The sequence below is a fragment of the Macaca nemestrina genome, chromosome 4 (genome assembly GCF_043159975.1).
Source record: "Macaca nemestrina isolate mMacNem1 chromosome 4, mMacNem.hap1, whole genome shotgun sequence".
NCBI lineage: Eukaryota > Metazoa > Chordata > Mammalia > Primates > Cercopithecidae > Macaca > Macaca nemestrina.
Genome location: NC_092128.1, coordinates 99689545 through 99710110, shown reverse-complemented (window position 1 = coordinate 99710110; position 20566 = coordinate 99689545). Strand labels below are relative to the sequence as shown.

General features: G+C 39.6%; 1 protein-coding gene across 8 annotated transcripts in view; it reads left to right on the top strand.

Annotated features, from left to right (window-relative positions):
* LOC105475793 (carboxypeptidase vitellogenic like) overlaps positions 1–20566 on the top strand; it is a 206727-nt gene that overhangs the window by 164234 nt on the left and 21927 nt on the right. For all 8 annotated transcript variants that reach the window (XM_024790894.2, XM_071094980.1, XM_071094979.1 and 5 more), the window contains one exon: positions 7589–7771. In XM_024790894.2, the coding sequence (XP_024646662.1) occupies positions 7589–7771 (183 nt within the window). The remainder of the gene's footprint in view (positions 1–7588; positions 7772–20566) is intronic.

The following is a 20566-nucleotide window of genomic DNA, read 5'->3' as shown; positions in this document are numbered from 1 at the left end:
CAGTTTTCCCAGCACCATTTATTAAATAGGGAATCCTTTCCCCATTTCTTGTTTTTGTCAGGTTTGTCAGAGATCAGATGGTTGTAGATGTGTGGTATTATTTCTGAGGGCTCTGTTCTGTTCCACTGGTCTAGATCTCTGTTTTGGTACCAGTACCATGCTGTTTTGGTTACTGTAGCCTTGTAGTATACTTTGAAGTTAGGTAGCGTGATGCCTCCAGCATTGTTCTTTTGGCTTAGGATTGTCTTGGCAATGCAGGCTCTTTTTTGGTTCCATATGAACTTTAAAGTAGTTTTTTCCAGTTCTTTGAAAAAAAGTCATTGGTAGCTTGATGGAGATGGCATTGAATCTATAAATTACCTTGGGCAGTATGGCCATTGTCACGATATTGATTCTTCCTATCCATGAGCATGGAATGTTCTTCCATTTTTTTGTGTCCTCTTTTATTTTGTTGAGCAGTGGTTCGTAGTTCTCCTTGAAGAGGTCCTTCACATCCCTTGTAAGTTGGATTCCTAGGTATTTTATTCTTTTTGAAGCAATTGTGAATGGGAGTTCACTCATGATTTGACTCTCTGTTTGTCTGTTATTGGTGTATAAGAAAGCTTGTGATTTTTGCACATTGATTTTGTATCCTGAGACATTGCTGAAGTTGCTTATCAGCTTAAGGAGATTTGGGGCTGAGATGATGGGGTTTTCTAAATATACAATCATGTCATCTGCAAACAGGGACAATTTGACTTCCTCATTTCCTTATTGAATACCTTTTATTTCTTTCTCTTGCCTCATTGCCCTGGCCAGAACTTCCAGCACTATGTTGAATAGGAGTGGTGAGAGAGGCATCCCTGTCATGTGCCAGTTTTCAAAGGGAATGCTTCCAGTTTTTGCCCATTCAGTATGGGATCGGCTGTGGGTTTGTCATAAATAGCTCTTATTATTTTGAGATACATCCCATCAATACCAAATTTATTGAGAGTTTTTAGCATAAAGGGCTGTTGAATTTTGTCAGAGGCCTTTTCTGCATCTATTGAGATAATCATGTGGTTTTTGTCTTTGGTTCTACTTATATGCTGGATTAAATTTATTGATTTGCGTATGTTGAACCAGCCTTGCATCCCAGGGATGAAACCCACTTGATCATGGCGGATAAGCTTTTTGAGGTGCTGCTGGATTCGGTTTGCCAGTATTTTATTGAGGATTTTTGCATCGATGTTCATCAGGGATATTGGTCTAAAATTCTCTTTTTTTGTTGTGTCTCTGCCAGGCTTTGGTATCAGGATGATGCTGGCCTCTTCAAATGAGTTAGGGAGGATTCCCTCTTTTTCTACTGATCGGAATAGTTTCAGAAGAAATGGTACCAGCTCCTCCTTGTACTTCTGGTAGAATTCGGCTGTGAATCCGTCTGGTCCTAGACTTTTTTTGGTTGGTAGGCTCTTAATTATTGCCTCAATTTCAGAGCCTGTTATTGGTCTATTCAGGGATTCAACTTATTCCTGGTTTAGTCTTGGAAGGGTGTATGTGTCCAGGAATTTATCCATTTCTTCTAGATTTTCTAGTTTATTTGTGTGGAGATGTTTATAGTATTCTCTGATGGTAGTTTGTATTTCTGTGGGATCAGTGGTGATATCCCCTTTATCATTTTTTATTGCGTCTATTTGTGTTCTTCTCTCTTTTCTTCTTTATTAGTCTTGCTAGCAGTCTATCCACTTTGTTGATCTTTTCAGAAAACCAGCTCCTGGATTCATTGATTTTTTGAAGGGTTTTTTGTGTCTCTATTTCCTTCAGTTCTGCTCTGATCTTAGTTATTTCTTGCCTTCTGCTAGCTTTTGAATGTGTTTGCTCTTGCTTCTCTAGTTCTTTTAATTGTGATGTTAGGGTGTCAATTTTAGATCTTTCCTGCTTTCTCTTGTGGGCATGTAGTGCTATGAATTTCCCTCTACACACTGTTTTAAATGTGTCCCAGAGATTCCGGTATGTTGTATCTTTGTTCTCATTGATTTCAAAGAACATCTTTATTTCTGCCTTCACTTCCTTATGTATGCAGTAGTCATTCAGGAGCAGGTTGTTCAGTTTCCATGTAGTTGAGCTGTTTTGAGTGAGTTTCTTAATCCTGAGTTCTAGTTTAATTGCACTGTGGTCTGAGAGACAGTTTGTTGTAATTTCTGTTCTTTTACATTTGCTGAGGAGTGCTTTTCTTCCAACTCTGTGGTCAGTTTGGGAATAAATGCGATGTGGTGCTGAGAAGAATGTATATTCTGTTGATTTGGGATGGAGAGTTCTGTAGATGTCTATTAGGTCTGCTTGGTGCAGAGTTGAGTTCAATTCCTGGATATCCTTGTTAACTTTCTGTCTCGTTGATTTGTCTAATGTTGACAGTGGGTTGTTAAAGTCTCCCATTATTATTGTATGGGAGTCTAAGTCTCTTTGTAAGTCTCTAAGGACTTGCTTTATGAATCTGGGTGCTCCTGTCTTGGGTGCATACATATTTAGGATACTTAGCTCTTCTTGTTGAATTGATCCCTTTACCATTATGTAATGGCCTTTTTTGTCTCTTTTGATCTTTGTTGGTTTAAAGTCTGGTTTATCAGAGACTAGGATTGCAACCCCTGCCTTTTTTTTGTTTTCCATTTGCTTGGTAGATATTCCTCCATCCCTTTATTTTGAGCCTATATGTGTCTCTGCATGTGAGATTAGATGAATAGCTAACTAGAATAACCAGTGTAGAGAAGTCCTTGAATGACCTGATGGAGCTGAAAGCCATGGCACTCAAACTACATGACGAATGCACAAGCTTCAGTAGCCGATTCGATCAACTGGAAGAAAGGGTATCAGTGATTGAAGATCAAATGAATGAAATGAAGTGAGAAGAGAAGTTTAGAGAAAAAAGACTAAAAAGAAACAAACAAAGCCTCCAAGAAATATGGGACTATGTGAAAAGACCAAATCTATGTCTGATTGATGTGCCTGAAAGTGACGGGGAGAATGGAACCAAGCTGGAAAACACTCTGCAGGATATTATCCAGGAGAACTTCCCCAACCTAGCAAGGCAGGCCAACATTCAACTTCAGGAAATACAGAGAACGGCACAAAGATAACTCCTCGAGAAGAGCAACTCCAAGACACATAATTGTCAGATTCACCAAAGTTGAAATGAAGGAAAAAATGTAAAGGGCAGCCAGAGAGAAAGGTCGGGTTACCCATAAAGGGAAGCCCATCAGACTAACAGCAGATCTCTCAGCAGAAACTCTACAAGCCAGAAGAGAGTGGGGGCCAGTATTCAACATTCTTAAAGAAATGAATTTTTAACCCAGAATTTCATATCCAGCCAAACTAAGTTTCATAAGTGAAAGGGAAATAAAATCCTTTACAGACAAGCAAATGCGGAGAGATTTTGTCACCATCAGGCCTGCCCTACAAGAGCTCCTGAAGGAAGCAGTGAACATGGAAAGGAACAACCAGTACCAGCCACTGCAAAAACATGCCAAAATGTAAAGACCATCAATGCTAGGAAGAAACTGCATCAACTAATGAGCAAAATAACCAGCTAACATCATAATGACAGGATCAAATTCACACATAACAATATTAACCTTAAATGTAAATGGGCTAAATGCTCCAATTAAAAGACACAGACTGGCAAATTGGATGGAGTCAAGACCCATCAGTGTGCTATATTCAAGAATTATTTTTTTAAAAAACGATGAGAACACATGGGCACATGGGGGCAACAACACATACTGGGGCCTGTCAGGAGGGTGTTGGGGGAGGGAGAGCATCAGGAAGAATAGGTAGTGGTTGCTGGGCTTAATACCCAGGTGATGAGATGATCTGTGCAGCAAACCACCATGGCACACGTTCACCTGTGTAACAAACCTGCACATATACCCCTGAACTTAAAAGTTGAAGAAAAATAAATAAATCAATAAATAAAAAGCATTCTATGGCCAGGTTGCAGTGGCTCATGCCTGTAATCCCAGCACTTTGGGAAGGAAGCTGAGGTGGGTAGATTGCTTGAGCCAAGGAGTTCAAGATCAGCCTGGGCAACGTGGCGAAACCCCATCTCTACAAAATATACAAAAAAATTAGCTGGGTGTAGTGGCGTACACCTGTAGTCCCAATAGGAGGATGACTTGAGCCCAGGAGGTGGAGGTTGCAGTGAGCCAAGATTGTGCCATTGCACTCCAGCTTGGGGAACATAGTGAGTCTCTGTCTCTTATAAATAAATAAATAAATAAATAAAAAGGGATTGTAACCACATTTGCCAAAAACAAAACAAAACAAAACAAAAACCTAGAAAATAGCCAATCTAAAACAATCAACCACAGTTCAAATAACTTAACTGTATTTTGATTTGTTCTTTCCCCAGGTTTGAAGCATTTTAAAATATGTGATAATTAGAGTACAAACAAGTGAAGTCTCAGTTTTTCATTGATTTTTTTCATAAGATAAACATTTTTCTGTGACATTGCATAACTGTCAGTTTCAATAAGCTAAGCAGCCAGCTCTCTAAGGAGTAAAAGAAGTCTCTAAAAGCAGTGGCTTTGCTCCCTTACCAGAGGCCTACAGCTGACCAGAAAGGAAAGTGAGGACATGCGTGTTCAGGGCACTGCGTGGTACGTCACTGGAAACCAACTCCAACCAGCTCTTTCCTTGTTCCTTGTTTTGTTCCAATCACTATTGACAAGGGAAGTGTAGCTAAAAGCTACATTCATCTCTGTCTCCTCCCTTCTGTCTTTAGACTTTGTTGCTTAAAATAACAGCAAGCCTCAGGGTAGGTTTGCTCCAGAGTGTCCCAGTTTTAGCACTGAATGTCTTGCTGGGCAACTCCTGTCCAGGGCAAACTGGGACAGTTGGTCACCCTACCAGGGGAGAAGTGAGATGAGTGTGCAGACATATTTGGCCAACCTGTCCCTGTCAGAGCTAAGGTCCTGCCTGGAACTTTTCTATCAGGATGTGGGTAGCCAGCGTGTGCCCTTGGGCTTCAGGACCACCTCTGTGCCATGCCCACCTGCTTCTCGTGCTCAGTCACTGGGTCCTGGGCTATCTCATCCACTCATCCAGCCTAGAGGCACCTAACTGGGATATTCCTATAGGGGCTCATAAGAATAAATGTGACATTTAGGTGAAAATAAGAGCTCTGGAATTCTTATGTTTAATGCTGGCCTGCCTTAAGCGTCAGCTTTGAAATCACTTCTCATGATCATTATTCTGGTTTATTTTTTGTTGCATTTGACTTATGCGCCCTTCAGAAATACAAAATGGTTTCCTTGCTTTGCAAAGGAAGGGTTTCCATTTGTACCCAAAAGTACACATCGTCTGTGTGAGATTGTGCAGTTCAGCTCTTCACTGTTTTTTGGTCCAGAGAGTTGGTGCTCTTGTTATGATAAGTCTTGACTAACAAGAGAAGCAACTCAGGGATGGTCCTCATTCCACGTCAGTTCAACATGTAATATAGTGCTGTACATATAAATTTGTTTTTGCTGTAACATGGGGACTTTGCTGTTGCCCCTTAAGGATGAAAAAACATCACATTGATTTCAAAATATAGTAATGATTGTCAGTAAAGAAAGCTGTGGGAGACACATGAGAGATGCAAGCTGCCTATAGTGGCCATGAAGAGTAAAACTAAATGGATGTGCTATGAATTTGCTGATTGATCAGCATCTTTTACACCGAATTCTAGAAGAAGAATCACTTTATGCATGATGATCTTTGCTAATCAGCTATAATCAGGTCTTCCTAGAATGGCGAAGTAATTAAACCTTGTTCACTGGTACTGATCATATGTAATTGTTTCCATACTGTTGGCCAAAACAACTATAGGAGGTTTTGCAGAGGCCATAAGTACTCAAGGTCTTTGAGGTAATTTCTCTGTATAAACAATGCAAATATTTTATGACTGGAGTTGAGTTGAATTTTTTTCACAGGCTTTAAATCTATCAGGATTTTCCTGTGGGTTTCTTCTTAGGGGAGTGGGGGTGGTGATGGTGACTGACTAACTTGAAAGGCCTCATGTTCCTGCAGTGGGGGCCCGGGGCTCTTTCATCTTAGTCTGACTGCTGTCCCACTGCTGCTTGAGGATTTGGAGTGTGTAAAAGTCCTGGACTTTTTAATTATGTTTGAGCCTTTTAAGAAGCCCGCACCATAAAGGGAAAGACGGAAACATATGCAGTGAAATATTTTATATCCAATTTGAGGATTCAACCAAAGGTCTCCACCGGGGCCAAATAGATCAGAGCCTTCAAATAGATCAAAGGTAGCATGGAGTTGAGGCTGACCTCTTTGTTGGAGGTGGAGTGGCAATACTTTATGATAATATGTTAGTTGCATAGAAGTAGCATTAAAGTAGAAAAAAGGAGGGTATATTACTCAGATTTCCACCATCTAAATTAATTATTAACATTTTCCAAACTTTGTATTCCATATATGTGAATATGTACACTGATTTTTATAGTTATAATTATGATATACATTATATTTGACTTTCTGCTTTCATACGTAACATTATGTGATAAGCGTTTTCCACATTGCATCATGGTTCAATGAAACATTTTTAAATGGTGTTATAATTTCCTACAGAATTCCTGTACTGCTGTGCATTTACCTACTCAATTATAGGACTTCTGGATTGTGTTTGAGTTTTTTATTATAAGACTCAATGAATATATATAATTTTTTAAAAATTCTTTGGACCTGTTTTCCTAGAATATATTCTACAAGTTGAAATTACTGGGACAAGGAATTTCAACATTTTTAAGTTTGGGGGCAGAAAATTGGCTACTGCTTTTCTGAAAAGTAGAGCCATTTTATACTGTCCCCATTAGTTCTTCAACTTTATCAGAATTGGGAGTTGTCTGAATTCTTTTTACAAGCAAATTGAAAATTGTTTTAGGATTAAAGAAAAGAATTACCTCAGTGTTGTTTTTCCTATGATAACCATCAGTTTGACACACACACAAAATTGTATTCTAGGAAGAAAGAACATTCCTCACTGTTGACAAGCAGCTGTCATATTTTTAAAAAGGAAGTTTTACAAGTGGCATGGCAGGCATAGTTGCTTCCAATAAGAAACAAATTTGAGGCACCTGAATCTCTGCTGCTGCAAAAAAATTATACTTGCCACTGAAATCAGTGTAGGAGAGGAGGACAATATGGATTAGCAATACCCAAGAGAATGCTCAGCTTGCCAGTGACTGCAGTGCCTGAAGTTGAAGTTAATGAAATGCAGGCTTCATGAAAATCCTAGGGGGTAGTATTCCTTAGTTCCACTAAGATGTAACCACAGTCCTCTGTCTTAACATAGCCATAAATCCAAGTAAAACCTGTATATATGTATCACTGGGTAATACAACACAAATGTTTTTGCAACCAAGAGAGGCCTTTATGCAGATTACTATGAAGAATGCAGTGGTAGAGACAAGGCTTGAGTTTATTTCAGATTGTTGTTGTTTATGGCTAACTAGAAGAAAATCTCAGAGAGATTCTTGTCTCTTTTTCTCTCTCGCTGGCTCACTGTTTATACCTACCTGGCTTGATTCATGAGCTTCACCTCCTGAATCTTGGATTTGCTGATGGCTTGATTTCATTTCAGGTTCTGATGTACAATGGCCAACTGGACATCATCGTGGCAGCTGCCCTGACAGAGCGCTCCTTGATGGGCATGGACTGGAAAGGATCCCAGGAATACAAGAAGGCAGAAAAAAAAGTTTGGAAGATCTTTAAATCTGACAATGAAGTGGCTGGTTACGTCCGGCAAGTGGGTGACTTCCATCAGGTAGGACGATGCTTGGGAGCAGGCAGGTTGTGGGAATGGGAGAATGGGATTGAAAAGAAAGCCTGAATACCAATGAGACATGGCCGACCTTAAGCAAAGCCATACAACAGCCAGTGCGTGTCTTCTGTGGCCCTGCTTTCCACAGAGAAGAGTGGTCTGAGTTCATACATACATAGGACTAAATATAAAACCAGACAGAAGTTTAGGCATTGTTCAAGAGGTAAGGAGACAATTCATTAAAAGGACAGTGCTCAGTCCAAAGAGGCAGATCATTAATGAGAGAATTGCATTGTATTTGGGGAGAGAACTTGACAAATTGTAAGAGGAACTTTCAACACAATCTGTTCTGGCAAACGTGTGATCACATTTTTGTATTACATATGGAGCCTCAGGACAAAAATCTCTCTAGCTAATATCCTAGTGCAACCTCCACTTTGGGGTCAGATGTTACTCTCATCATCTTCCTTTCTTGTAATGTCCTCTTCAAGTTTTGGAATCATGGTTATATTGGCCTCATAAGTTGGGAAGTGTTTCCTCTTTCTGTTGTTGGAAACAGCATCTTTAAGTGTTAGGAGAATTCACTGGTGAAGCCATCTGGGCCTGGAGATTTTTTTGAAGGAAGGGTTTTGTTGTTGGTATATAATAAGTGTACATCTTTATAGAATACATGTAATATTTTGATACATGCATTTAATGTTAATGACCAAATCAGTGTATTTAGGCTATCCATCACTTCAAACATGTATCATTTCGTTATATTGGGAACATTTCAAATCTCTTCTAGCTATTTTGAAATATACAATATATCGTTCTTAACTATAGTCACCCTACTGTGCTATTGAACACTAGAATTTATTCCTTCTATCTAACTGTCTGCACCCATTAACCAATCTCTCTTCATCTTTCCACCCATCCCCACTTCCCAGCCTCTGGTAACTATCATTCTATTCTTTACCTCCATGAAATTAACTTTTTGCGCTCCCACATATGAGTGAGAACATATGATATTTGTCTTTCTGTGCCTGTCTTATTTCATTTAACATAATGACCTCCAGTTCCATCCATGTCACTGCAAGTGATAGGATTTCATTCTTTTTATGGCTTAGTAATATTCCATTGTGTAGATATGCCACATTTTTTAAACCCATTCATCTGTTTATGGACACTTAGGGTGATTCCATGTCATGGCTATTGTGAATAGTACTATAATAAACATGGAGTGCAGATATTCCTTTGATATACTGATTTCTTTTCCTTTAGAAAAATACTGAGTAGTGGAATTACTGCAGCATATGGTAATTCTATTTGTAGTTTTTTTAGAAACCTCCATATTATGGTTTTCCATAATGGTTGTACTAATTTACATTCCTGCTAATAGTGTATGAGTTCATTTTCTCTGCATCCTCATCAGCATCTGTTATTTTTTGTCTTTTTGGTAATAACCATTCTAACTCCAATGAGATGATACCTCATTGTGGTTTTAATTTGCATTTCCCTGATGATTAGTGATGTTGAGCATTTTTCCATATACCTGTCGGGCACCTGTATGTCTTCTTTTGAGAAATATCTATTAAAATCCTTTCCTCACTTTTTAATGGTATTATTTGTGTTTTGTGCTCCTCAGTTGCTTGAGTTCCTTGTATATTCTGGATATTAGTCTTTGGTCAGATGGATAGTTGGCAGATATTTTCTCCCATTCTACAGGTTGTCTCTTCACTGTATTGATTGTTCCCTTTGCTGTGAAGAAACTTTTTAGTTTTTGTCTATTTGTCCATTTGTGGTTTTGTTGCCTATGCTTTCTGGGTCTTAGCCATAAAAGCTTTACATACATGAGTGTCCTGAAGTGTTTCCCCTGTTTTCTTTTAGTGGTTTTACCATTTTGAGTCTTATGTTTAAATCTTTAATCCATTTGAGCTTATTTTACATGTATATGGTGAGAGATAGGGGTTTAGTTTTTGAGCTTATTCTACGTGTATATGGTGAGAGACGGGGGTTTAGTTTCATTCTTCTGCATATGGATCCCAGTTTACCCAGCACCATTCATTGAAGAGGGTGTCCTTTCCCCAGTGTATAAGGTTCTTGTCAGCTTTGTCAAAGATTATTTGGCTATAAATACATGGATTTATTTCTGGGTTTCCTATTCTGTGCCATTAGTCTATGTGCCTGTTTTTATACTAATACCTTGCCATTTTGGTTATTACTGCTTTATAGTATATTTTGAAATCAGGTAGTGTGATGCCTCCAACTTTGTTCTTTTTGCTCAGTATTGCTTTGACTATTTGGGGTCTTTTGTGGTCCATGTGAACTTTAGAACTTTTTTTTTCTATTTCTGTGACAAATGCCATTGGTATTTTAATAATTATGCATTGAACCTGTAGATTGCTTTAGAGTCAGTATGATCATTTTAACAATGTTAATTTTTCCAACCATGAGCATGAAATGTCTTCCATTTGTTGTGTCCTCTTCAACTTCTTACATCAGCATTTTATAGTTTTCCTTATAGAGACCTTTCACTTCCTTGATTCAATCTATTTTAAGGTTATTTATTTATTTTGTAGCTATTGTAAATGGGATTGCTTTCTTGATTTCTTTTTAGCTAGTTCATTATTAGTGTATAGAAATGCTAGTGAGTTTTGTATGTTGATTTTGTATCCTGCAACTTTACTGAATTCATTTATCAGTTCTAAAAGTTTTTTGGTGGAGTATTTAGTTTTTTCTGTATAAAAGATTGTGTCATTTGCAAAGAAAAACAGTTTGACTTGCTCTCTTTCCGTATGAATGCCTTTTGTTTCTTTTTCTTACCCAATTGCTCTGGCTAGGACTTTTGGTACTATGTTGAATAGAAGTGGTGAAAGGGAACATTCTTGTCTTGTTCCAATTCTTAGAGGAAATGCTTTCAGCTTTTCCCTATTCAGTATGATGATGTTTGTTGTATATGGCCTGTATTATGTTGTGATATGTTCCTTCTATGCCTGATTTGTTGACAGTTTTTATCATGCAGAAGGTATGTTGGATTTTATCAAATGTTTTTCTTAATCTATTGAGATGAACTTACGGTTTTTGTCTTTCATTCTGTTGATGTGATGTATCATGTTTATTGATTTGCATATGTTGAACCATTCTTGCATTTCTGGGATAAATTCCACTTGATTATGGTATATTATCTTTTTGATGTGTTGTTGGATTCTGTTTGCTAGTATTTTGTTGAGGATTTTTACATCTATATTCATTAGGGAGATTGTAGTTTTCTTTTTGTGTGTATCCTTGTCTGGTTTTGGTATCAGGATGATAGCCTTGTAGAATGAATTAGAAGGAATTCCCTCCTCTTTAATTTTAAAGATTAGTTTGAGAAGAATTTGCGTTAGCTCTTTCCTGAGCTTGGCAGAATTTGGCAGAAAAGCCATCCAGTCCTAGACTTTTCTTTGTTGGGATAATTTTTATTACTGATTCAATCTCATTATTCTTTATTGGTCTGTTCAAGTTTTCTGTATCTTCCTGGTTCAATCTTGTTAGGCTGTATATGTCCAGGAATTTATCCATTCCCCTAGGTTTTCCAGTTTGTTAGGCTAAAGTTGTCCATAATAGTCTCTGATGATGCTTTGTATTTCTGTGATACCGGTTGTAATGTCTCCTTTTTCATTTCCAATTTTATTTATTTGAGTTTTCTTTTTTTTTTTCTTGATCAGTATAGCCTAGTCTAGCTTATTGATTTTATTTATCTTTTTTAAAAACAGGCTTCTTTGTTTCATTGATCCTTTGTATTTCTTTTTAGTTTCTATTCCATTTAGTTCTGCTCTGATTTTTATTATTTCTTTTGTTCTAATTTTGGGTTTAGAACAAAAGATACTGGGTTTGGTTTGTTCTTGATTTTCCAGTTTTTTAAAGATGCATCTTTAGGTTGTATATTTAAACTCTCTACTTTTATTTATTTATTTATCTATTACTATAAACTTCCATCTTAGCACTACTTTTGCTATATCTTATAGGTTTTGGTATTTTGTGTTTCCATTTTCATTTGTTTCAAGAAATTTTTAAATTTTCTTCTTGATTTCTTAATTGATTCAGTGGTCATTCAGGAGCATGTTTTAAATTTTCATGTATTTGTACAGTTTCCAAAGTTTTCCTTGGTACCGATTTCTAGTTTAATTCCATTGTAGTCTTAGAAGATACTTGATATGATTCTGATTATTTTACATTTGTTGAGGCTTGTTTAATGGCATAACAAATTATCTGTCCTGGAGAATGTTTCCTGTGCTGATGAGAAAAAAATGCATTATGTAGCAGCTGGATAACATGTTCTGTAAATATCTGTTAGTTATATTTTGTCTAAAGTGCAGTTTAAATCTGATGTTTCTTTCTTATTTTTCTGTCTAAATGATGGCCAGTTCTGAGACTGTTTGTTGAAGTCCTCGACTATTATTGTATTGGAGCCTATCTCTCCCTTTAGATCTAATACTATTTGCTTTATATATTTGGGTGCTCCTTTTTTTTTTTTTTTTTTTTTTTTTTTTGAGACGGAGTCTTGCTCTGTCCCCCAGGCTGGAGTGCAGTGGCCGGATCTCAGCTCACTGCAAGCTCCGCCTCCTGGGTTTACGCCGTTCTCCTGCCTCAGCCTCCCGAGTAGCTGGGACTACAGGCGCCCTCTCCTGTGTTGACTGTGTGTATTTAATATGATTGGGATGGTTATATCCTCTTGCTAAATTGAAAACTTTTTCTTTTCTTACAATTTTTATCTTGAAATCTATTTTATCTAATATAAGTACAGCTACTCCTTCTCACTTTTGGTTTCTGTTTACATGGAATATAATTTTTTATTCCTTTACTTTCAATCTGTGTATGTCTTTGCAGCTGATGTGAGTTTCTTGTAGGTAGCTGATAGCTGATATGGATTGCATGTTTGTCTCCTCCAAGTCTCATGTTGAAGTATGATTCCCAATATTGGAAATGGGGCCTGATGGAAGGTGATTGGATGATGGGGAAGATTCCTCATGAATGCCTATGCACCAACCCCTTGGTGATAAGTGAGTTTTCACTCAGTTCATGTGAAACCTGGTTATTTAACAGAGTCTGGGACCTCCTCCTCCTGTCTCTCTTGTTCCTGTTCTTGTCATGTGAAACACATGTACCCACTTTGCCTTCTGCCATAATTGTAAGCTTCCTGAAGCCCTCATCAGAAGCTGAGCAAATGTTGGTGCCATGCTTGTATAGCCTACAGAATTGTGAGCCAATTAAACCTCTTTTCTTTATAAATTACCCAGCCTCAGGTATGTTTTTATTGTGATGCAGAATGGCCTAACGCAGTAGCATATAGTTAGATCATGTTTTATTTTTATCCATTCAGCCAGTTTATGTCTTTTAAGTGGGGGATTTAATCCATTTACATTCAAAGTTATTATTGATAGGTGAGAACTTATTTCTGCCATTTTGTTAATTGTTTTCTAGTTGTTTTGTATATCCTTTGTTCCTTCTTCTCTTATTGCTTATCATTGTGGTTTGATGGTTTTTTGTAGTGGTAATATTTGAATCTTTTATCTTTCTCATTTGTGAGAAGCCAGTGAGTTTATACTTTCCTGTTTTCTTGATGGTAGGTATCGTCCTTTCACTTCCAGATATAGGAGTCCCCTAAGTATTTCTTGTAGGGCCAGTCCCATGGTAATGCATTTCCTCAGTTTCTGCTTGTCTGGGAAAGACTTTCTTTCTCTTTCTTTTTTGAAGGATGGCTTTGTGGGTATAGTAATCTTGGTTGTCAGTTTTGTTCTTTCAGCACTTTGAATATATCTTCTCATTTTCTCTTGGCCTATAAGTTTCTGCTGAGAAAACTTAGTCTGATGGGGATTCCCTTATATGTGCCTTGACAATTTTCTCTTGCTAATTTTAGAATTCTTTCTTTGTTTTTGACTTTTGACAGTCTTAACTATAATATGCCCTGGAGAAAACATTTTTGGATTGAGTCCATTTGGAGATGTTTGAGCTTTTGTTCTGGATGCCTATATCTCTTGTAAGACTTGGGAAGTTTTGGGCTGTGATGTCATTAAGTAAGCTTTCTATGCCTTTGCTTATCTCTTCTTCTTTTGGAACACCCAAAATGTGAATATTTGATTGCCTGCTTTGTGGTGTTCCATATGTCATGTAGGCTTTCTTCGTTCTTTATTAAACTTTATATATATGTACTGTTTTGTCTGAGTTATTTCAAAAGACATTTCTTCTAGTTCAAAAAGTATTCTGTTTGATCTCTATTATTGAAGCTCTTGATTATATTTTTTTGTTTCATTCATTGAATTCTTCAGTTACAGAATTTCTAATTGGTTCTTTTTTATGTATCAGTCTCTTTGATGAATTTCTCATTCTGACTGTGAACTATTTTTCTGATTTCCTTGTATTATTTATCTGTATTATCTTGTATCTCGCTAAACTTCTTTAATAACAGTGTTACGAAATCTTTCCCAGACATTTCATAGATTTATTTTTCATTGAAATCTGTCGCTAGAGAATTATTATTTCTTTACACATGTCACATTTCCTTGCTTTTTCGTCTTTGTTTGTTTTTACATTGATATCTGTGAATCTGGTGTAACAGTCCCTTATTCTGATTTTTTGAATTGACTTTTATAGGAAAGATGTTTTCCAATAGATGTATCTATAGGGTTGGCTGTGTAGGGCACTTTGGTTTTGATTTTGGGTGGACACAGTAATGTAGTCTTCAGATGACTTCTTCAGCTATAATCAGTGTCAGTGATATCTTTGAGTTCCTCAGTGGGTTAGGCTGTGATTGTTAGTAGACGCTGTAGTGAGGTTTTGCTATGGATTGGGGCACCAGGTGGGCCAGTTCTTTGGCACCAGTATGCTGTTTCTTGGGTTCCCAGGTGGCATACATGGAAACTGGTAGAAGCAGGTCTGAATGGGCTGATCCATGGGCCTTCATATTATTTGGCTGAGTCCCCACCCCAATCTCATCCTGAATTGTGGCTCCCATAATCCCCACATGTCATGGGAGGGACCCGGTGGGAGCTAATTGAATCATGGGAGCAGGTCTTTCCTGTGCTGTTCTCGTGACAGTGAATAAGTCTCATGAGATCTGATGGTTTTATAAAAGGGAGTTGCTCTACACAAGCTCTCTTGCCTGCTGCCATGTAAGATGGGCCTTTGCCTCCTTTGCCTTCCATCATGATTGTGAGGGCCCCAAGCCATGTGGAACTGTAAGTCCATTAAACCTCTTTCCTTTATAAATTACCCAGTCTCAGGTATGTCTTTATTAGCAGCATGAGAACAGACTAATACAGGCTTCCAGGTGGCTTGCTGAAGTGCTGGCAGTGGCAGCAGTGGGCTAGGCTCGCAAGTGGATCACTGAACTCCTGGGCAGTGTGCATGGCATCAGCAATGGCGATAGCAGCAGTGGGCACTAGCACTGATGGCAGCAAACTTGGTGGGCCAGTCCTCCAGCCCCAAGGTGGTATATATGCAGGTGAGTGCTGGTGGAGGTAGTGGCAGCAGGCTGGGAGTGGACATCCTCGGGTCCCTGGAAGGAATGCATGGGCTCCAGCATTGGCAGGAAAGGTGTATTGATCCCTGGGCCTCTGGATAATGCACATGTGCACTGGCAGGCTGGGGAGGCCTGTCCTTAGCACCCCCAGGTGTGAATGGGCAGGGAAGGCCTATTCCCAGGCCTCAGGACAATGCCCACAGGCACTGGTGAGGGTGGGACCAGGTGAGCTGGAGCTGTCCTCAGGCCCCTCAATGGTGTGTGCATACAAAGGCTGTGGCAGGCAGGACTGATCAATTCCCAGGCCCCCAGACAACATGCATAGGCACTGGCAACCTGTGTGGGCCCATCTTCAGCTCCACGGAAGGCATGTATGCATGCCAGTAGCAGTGGGTGGTATAGGTCAATCCCCAGACTCCTGGACAATGTGCATGGGCACAGGTGAAGGCAGTACGGAGGCAGGCCTATGCTTAGGCCCCTAGATGGCATATGTGGGTGATGCCTGTGGCAGTGTGTAGGGTGGACCAATCCCCAGGCCCTCGAATGTCACACTAGGATGCCAGTAGTAGTAGCAATGGGTGTCTTTAGGCACTCTGATGGTGTTTGTGGGCACCAGTGGCAGTGGGGGGTGGTAGGTCGATCTCCTGGTTCCCAGATGACATGTATGGGCACTGGTGGTGGTGGCAGACAAGCAGACCTGTTTTTAGGTCTCCTGGTGGCAAGCAGACCAGGTTGATCTCCAGGACCTTGGATGGTGCCCTTGGGCCAAGAGGCAGGCTAGATGGGGCTGTCCTCAGGTCCTGGGACAGTACCTGGGTGAGCCAGTTCCCAGGCCCCTTAAGATATGTGTAGGTGTGCAGCAGCCGTGCTGTTGGGGGGTAAGGATTTGCTTTCAGTGGCAACACCCCCAGGCAGGCAGCTCTCAGGCTCTGGAGAGTGCATGCTTTGGCTCCCTTTGTCCCTAGGGCAGCCTCCCCAATGTGTTTCACTACCCATTCCTTGGGGTGTAAGACATTGCATGAGCTAAAGTTTTGGGGATGCATCTGCACTGCTGGCTCCAGCCAGTATCGTGATGCTGTAAACCTTTGGGTAGATGTAGCAGGGTGTCTACAGGGGTTCAGGGATGTAGATATGTAGGGGATATTGGGCCCCAAGGTGTGATGTAGTCTGGTGGGGGCCAGGCTCTCAAAATGGCACCATGCTGTAGCTGCTTGAATCTCAGGGGATGTGTGGGACCCAGTGTGAACATCTTCTGTAGAACAATGTCATTACATGGACTCCAGGCATCTCTTTATACTAGTCTCAGGGCTTGTGAGGGCTGAGGGGCTCTCCTGTGGCTAAAATTGTAGGAGTCTGTGGTGGGAATATGGACTGCCAACTGCTGGAGCTCTCTTACTTACCTTTTCCCCACAGTGGGAGTTTCCCCTGATTCTGAGTTAATCTTGGCTGGGCCAGCTGCTTCACTTCCCTTTCCTTCTATGCCTCAGAAGTTCCCAGTCACTTTCCTGCTGAATTCCATTGTTTTCTTTAGATGTTCTATTTGACATCTAATTATCTATTTGCCATTCTGGTCCTTCTTTGTGGAGGAGGTGACAGCCAGGTGCCTCAGGCAGCCATCTTGAAGCCCCTCCAACGGAAGGTTTTCAATTGCAGATTCAATTCCTAAAGTAGATATGAGATTAATTACCTTTTCTGTTTCTTCATGTGTCAGTTTTCATAGGCTGTAATTTTTTTTCAAGAATTTGTCTATTTCATCCAAAATTTCAGATTCATTGACATAAAGTTGCTTTATAACATCATCTTTTTTTTTTTCGAGATAGTCCCACTCTGTCTGCCCAGGCTGGAGTGCAGTGGCATGATCTTGGCTCACTACAGCCTCCACCTTCTAAGACATGAGGTCATGTCTCAGCCTTCCAAGTAGCTGGGACTACAGGCGTGCACCACCACACCTAGCTAATTTATTTGTATTTTTAGTAGAGACAGGGTTTCACCTTAGAGACAGGGTTTCACCTTGCTGGCCAGGCTGTTCTTGAACTCTTGACCTCAAGTGATCCACCCACCTTGGCCTCCCAGAGTGCTGGGATTACAGGCATGAGCCACCGTGCTCAGCCTGTAACATCATCTTAATATGATTTAATGTTTCTTAAGATCTCTGGTGTTTTTAGTAATTAGCACCTCTCTTGCCTGAGGTTTAACAATTTTATTCTTTTCAAAGAACCAATTTTTATCTTTGTTTTTCTCGATTATATTTTTGCTTTCTGTTTTATTAATTTGTTCTTTATCCTTATTATCTTCCTGCTATTCTTTTCATTGTGTGTGACTTACTATTCTTTTTTTAAAAGCAACATGAATTTTTAGACTTTCTTTATTTCTAATATATGCATCCAATGGGAGAAATAAATTCCTGTTGTTTAAGCCATCCAGTATCGTATCCTTATAGGACTGTTGAGAGGGTTCGGATAAGTTAATAAGCTTAGAGCAATTCCTGGCTTATAATAAATTTTGCTATTTTTATTTTTATTATTATTACCCTGGATTGCTTACAACAGTACATATAACAAAGAAAAAATTATAAATAGTAATAGTCAAGATTCAAGAAAATATGTTTATTGAAAATCGACATATAAGGGAAAGTCGGAATATTAATATTCAGGCCATTAAGGGTATATTCAAATGTTGAGCTGCCAGGGAGTGATGGACATGTTACCTCCCCCTGTCTGCTGCACTGCTTTGTGATGAACATCTCACCAGGCACACACAGGATCTCCTCAAGATGATTTGATGGCTACCTCCACCACCTGTTATTTCATATCCCCTGGACCAGCCTTGTGAAATGCTCCCAGGCCTGGCATCCCACATGTGTCCTGCTTGGCTCTTTGCATAAAATGTCCAGCTTGGGAGGCCAGATTGCTGCTTCAGGGCAACATGTCCCACAGAGGTGGGAAAAGGAATTGGCCGCCAGTCAGAAACTGGTGGCAAATATCACACTCAACCCGCTGACTCTTCTTGTGAATGCAAAACACATTTAGAGATGAAATGGTACTTCTCTGGCTGCCAAAAAACAAGTAACAAAAGAAGCAAGGCCCACATATGTTTGTGATAGTGAGTGTTTTACCACGCAGCAAGGGATCTGCATTTTGTGTAGGTGATTTTAAAATGTTGGCAGAGATCCTTCCCCCTTAGTGCCTCAGCGTTGGTTTGGGGTGGTTTGTGGAGGTGAGGGTTATGAGGAGGGAAAAGCACTCCCGTGTGAACAAAGGCATTCTCTGTGAGGCTTGGATCTAAGAATACTGTCCAAATGTCAAGCGTCTAATAATGAAGAAAACGGACCTTAGCTATGGACTTGCTTTTCAGCATTAGACACACAAAACCGAAGCATGAGTATGTGTCTGCCAAAAAAGCAACCCCATTCTCTGCCAAACACCACAGCTCTTAATTTAAAAAATTGAAACCAAAGTAGACTTGTCTCTGGATGGTTACCTAAAATGTCCACTTAAAGAAATGACAGCTCTCCTAGGGGAGCAGCAGGGTACTGAGAGAGGGAGCAATTTTCCCTATGTATTCACATCAAGCCATGCCCAGAGAAATCAAACGCAGCTCCCACCAGCCTTCAGAGATCCGAGGAAGAGCGAGTGCTTCTTGTTCCTCCTTGGTGGCTCTGACCTAGAAGGTAACAAGTCTTTGGTATTAGTACCATTTTAAGGACTGGACACTGTCCTGTTATATAATCTGAGCAGCAGACTTTCTGAGCTTCTGTAAAATTTAGAAGCTGTCTGTAAAATGCAAGGTTTGGACTAACTTATTTCTAAGATACTATCTAACAAAAATCTGAAATATCTATATTTTATTAATGCCCAGAGGGGCTCAGTTAGCCAGCAATGCAATGTGGAATAGGGTAGTGACTTTCAGCAAATGTCATAATGCTCTCTATGCTTACATAGGGATGTAAATATATATATATGTGCATATACCTATCTCTAGTCACTGAGACAGAGAGAAATATACACAACATGTAAATCCCAGGCTACATGATAACCAAAGTCATGAGTAGCCTCTGCACTGGCATTGACCATAAACCCTTACTAGTGTTATCCCTGGGTCCCAGAAGTTGAGTCCTCTTTCTCCTTGTCTGCTGACAACCAATGGCCATCACTCTCAAGGCCACCCTTTTGGGATCTTTCTGTGCCTTTCTCCAAATATCAAAGTTGCTGTTCATTATCTGAGTTGATATTGTCACTGCATTTGAAGTGTAGGACATTTTGTTCTTAACATGCCAGCCCTAAGGAAGTCTTGACTCCACATTTAGAAATTTAAAACTTTGGCTGGGTCTGGTGGCTCATGCCTGTAATCCCAGCACTTTGGGAGGCTGAGGCAGGTAGATCACTTGAGGCCAGGAGTTCAAGACCAGCCTGGCCGACAGTGAAACCTCAACTCCACTAAAAATACAAAAATTAGCCAGGCATGGTGGCACATGCCTATAATCCCAGCTACTCAGGAGTCAGAGGCATGAGAATTGCTTGAACTTGGGAGGTGGAGGTTGCAGTGAGCTGAGATCACACCATTACACTCCAGACTGAGCAACAGAGTGAGACCCTATCTCAAAAAAAAAAAAAAAAAATTAAAAATTTTCATCGGAATAATAGCCATACAGACAAATTGCTTTAAGATTTTTTTTTTTTTTAGAATAAATGTCATTAAGCTAAATGTCCTGGAGAAAGAAAACACTTCTGTTTTTTCCATCATTATTTTATTGAAAATATCTTTATTGACACAAATTATTTTTCATATAAACATTGAAAAAATGTTGAGTCATTGAGCAGTTTTCATTTTTCCCGAATCTTACTGGGTGTCGCTTCTACAATCATGAGTTTTGCATGATCTCCAACAGGCTGATTTTCCTGACTGCAATTTGAGACCTTTTTATTTTATGTTTTCACTGTCAATATCAATTCCGTTTTCTTCCAAAGCTACAAGATGGATTATCTCAGCTAGGTTGTATTTAATGGCTGGAATGAATTTTAGGTCTCCTTTTCCAGGGAAGCGAAACTGAAACCCAGAGGTTAAATGACTTCCCTAAAGTATCCTACCCATTTCACGTCTGAGCTGAGGTTAGAGTCTTGGCTTCCAGCCCAGAGTTTCTCCACTTCACAAGCATACCCACTACTGGAATAATGGAGTCACAGCAGTATGCTGGTACAGTTAAAATTGGAGCCTATATGCATGCCTGCCATAATTAAAGCAGGGCCAAGAAATAAGGTATTTCACATCTAGTGTTAGCTCTGAATCCACACTCAAGATGACCACCTCCTATAGAC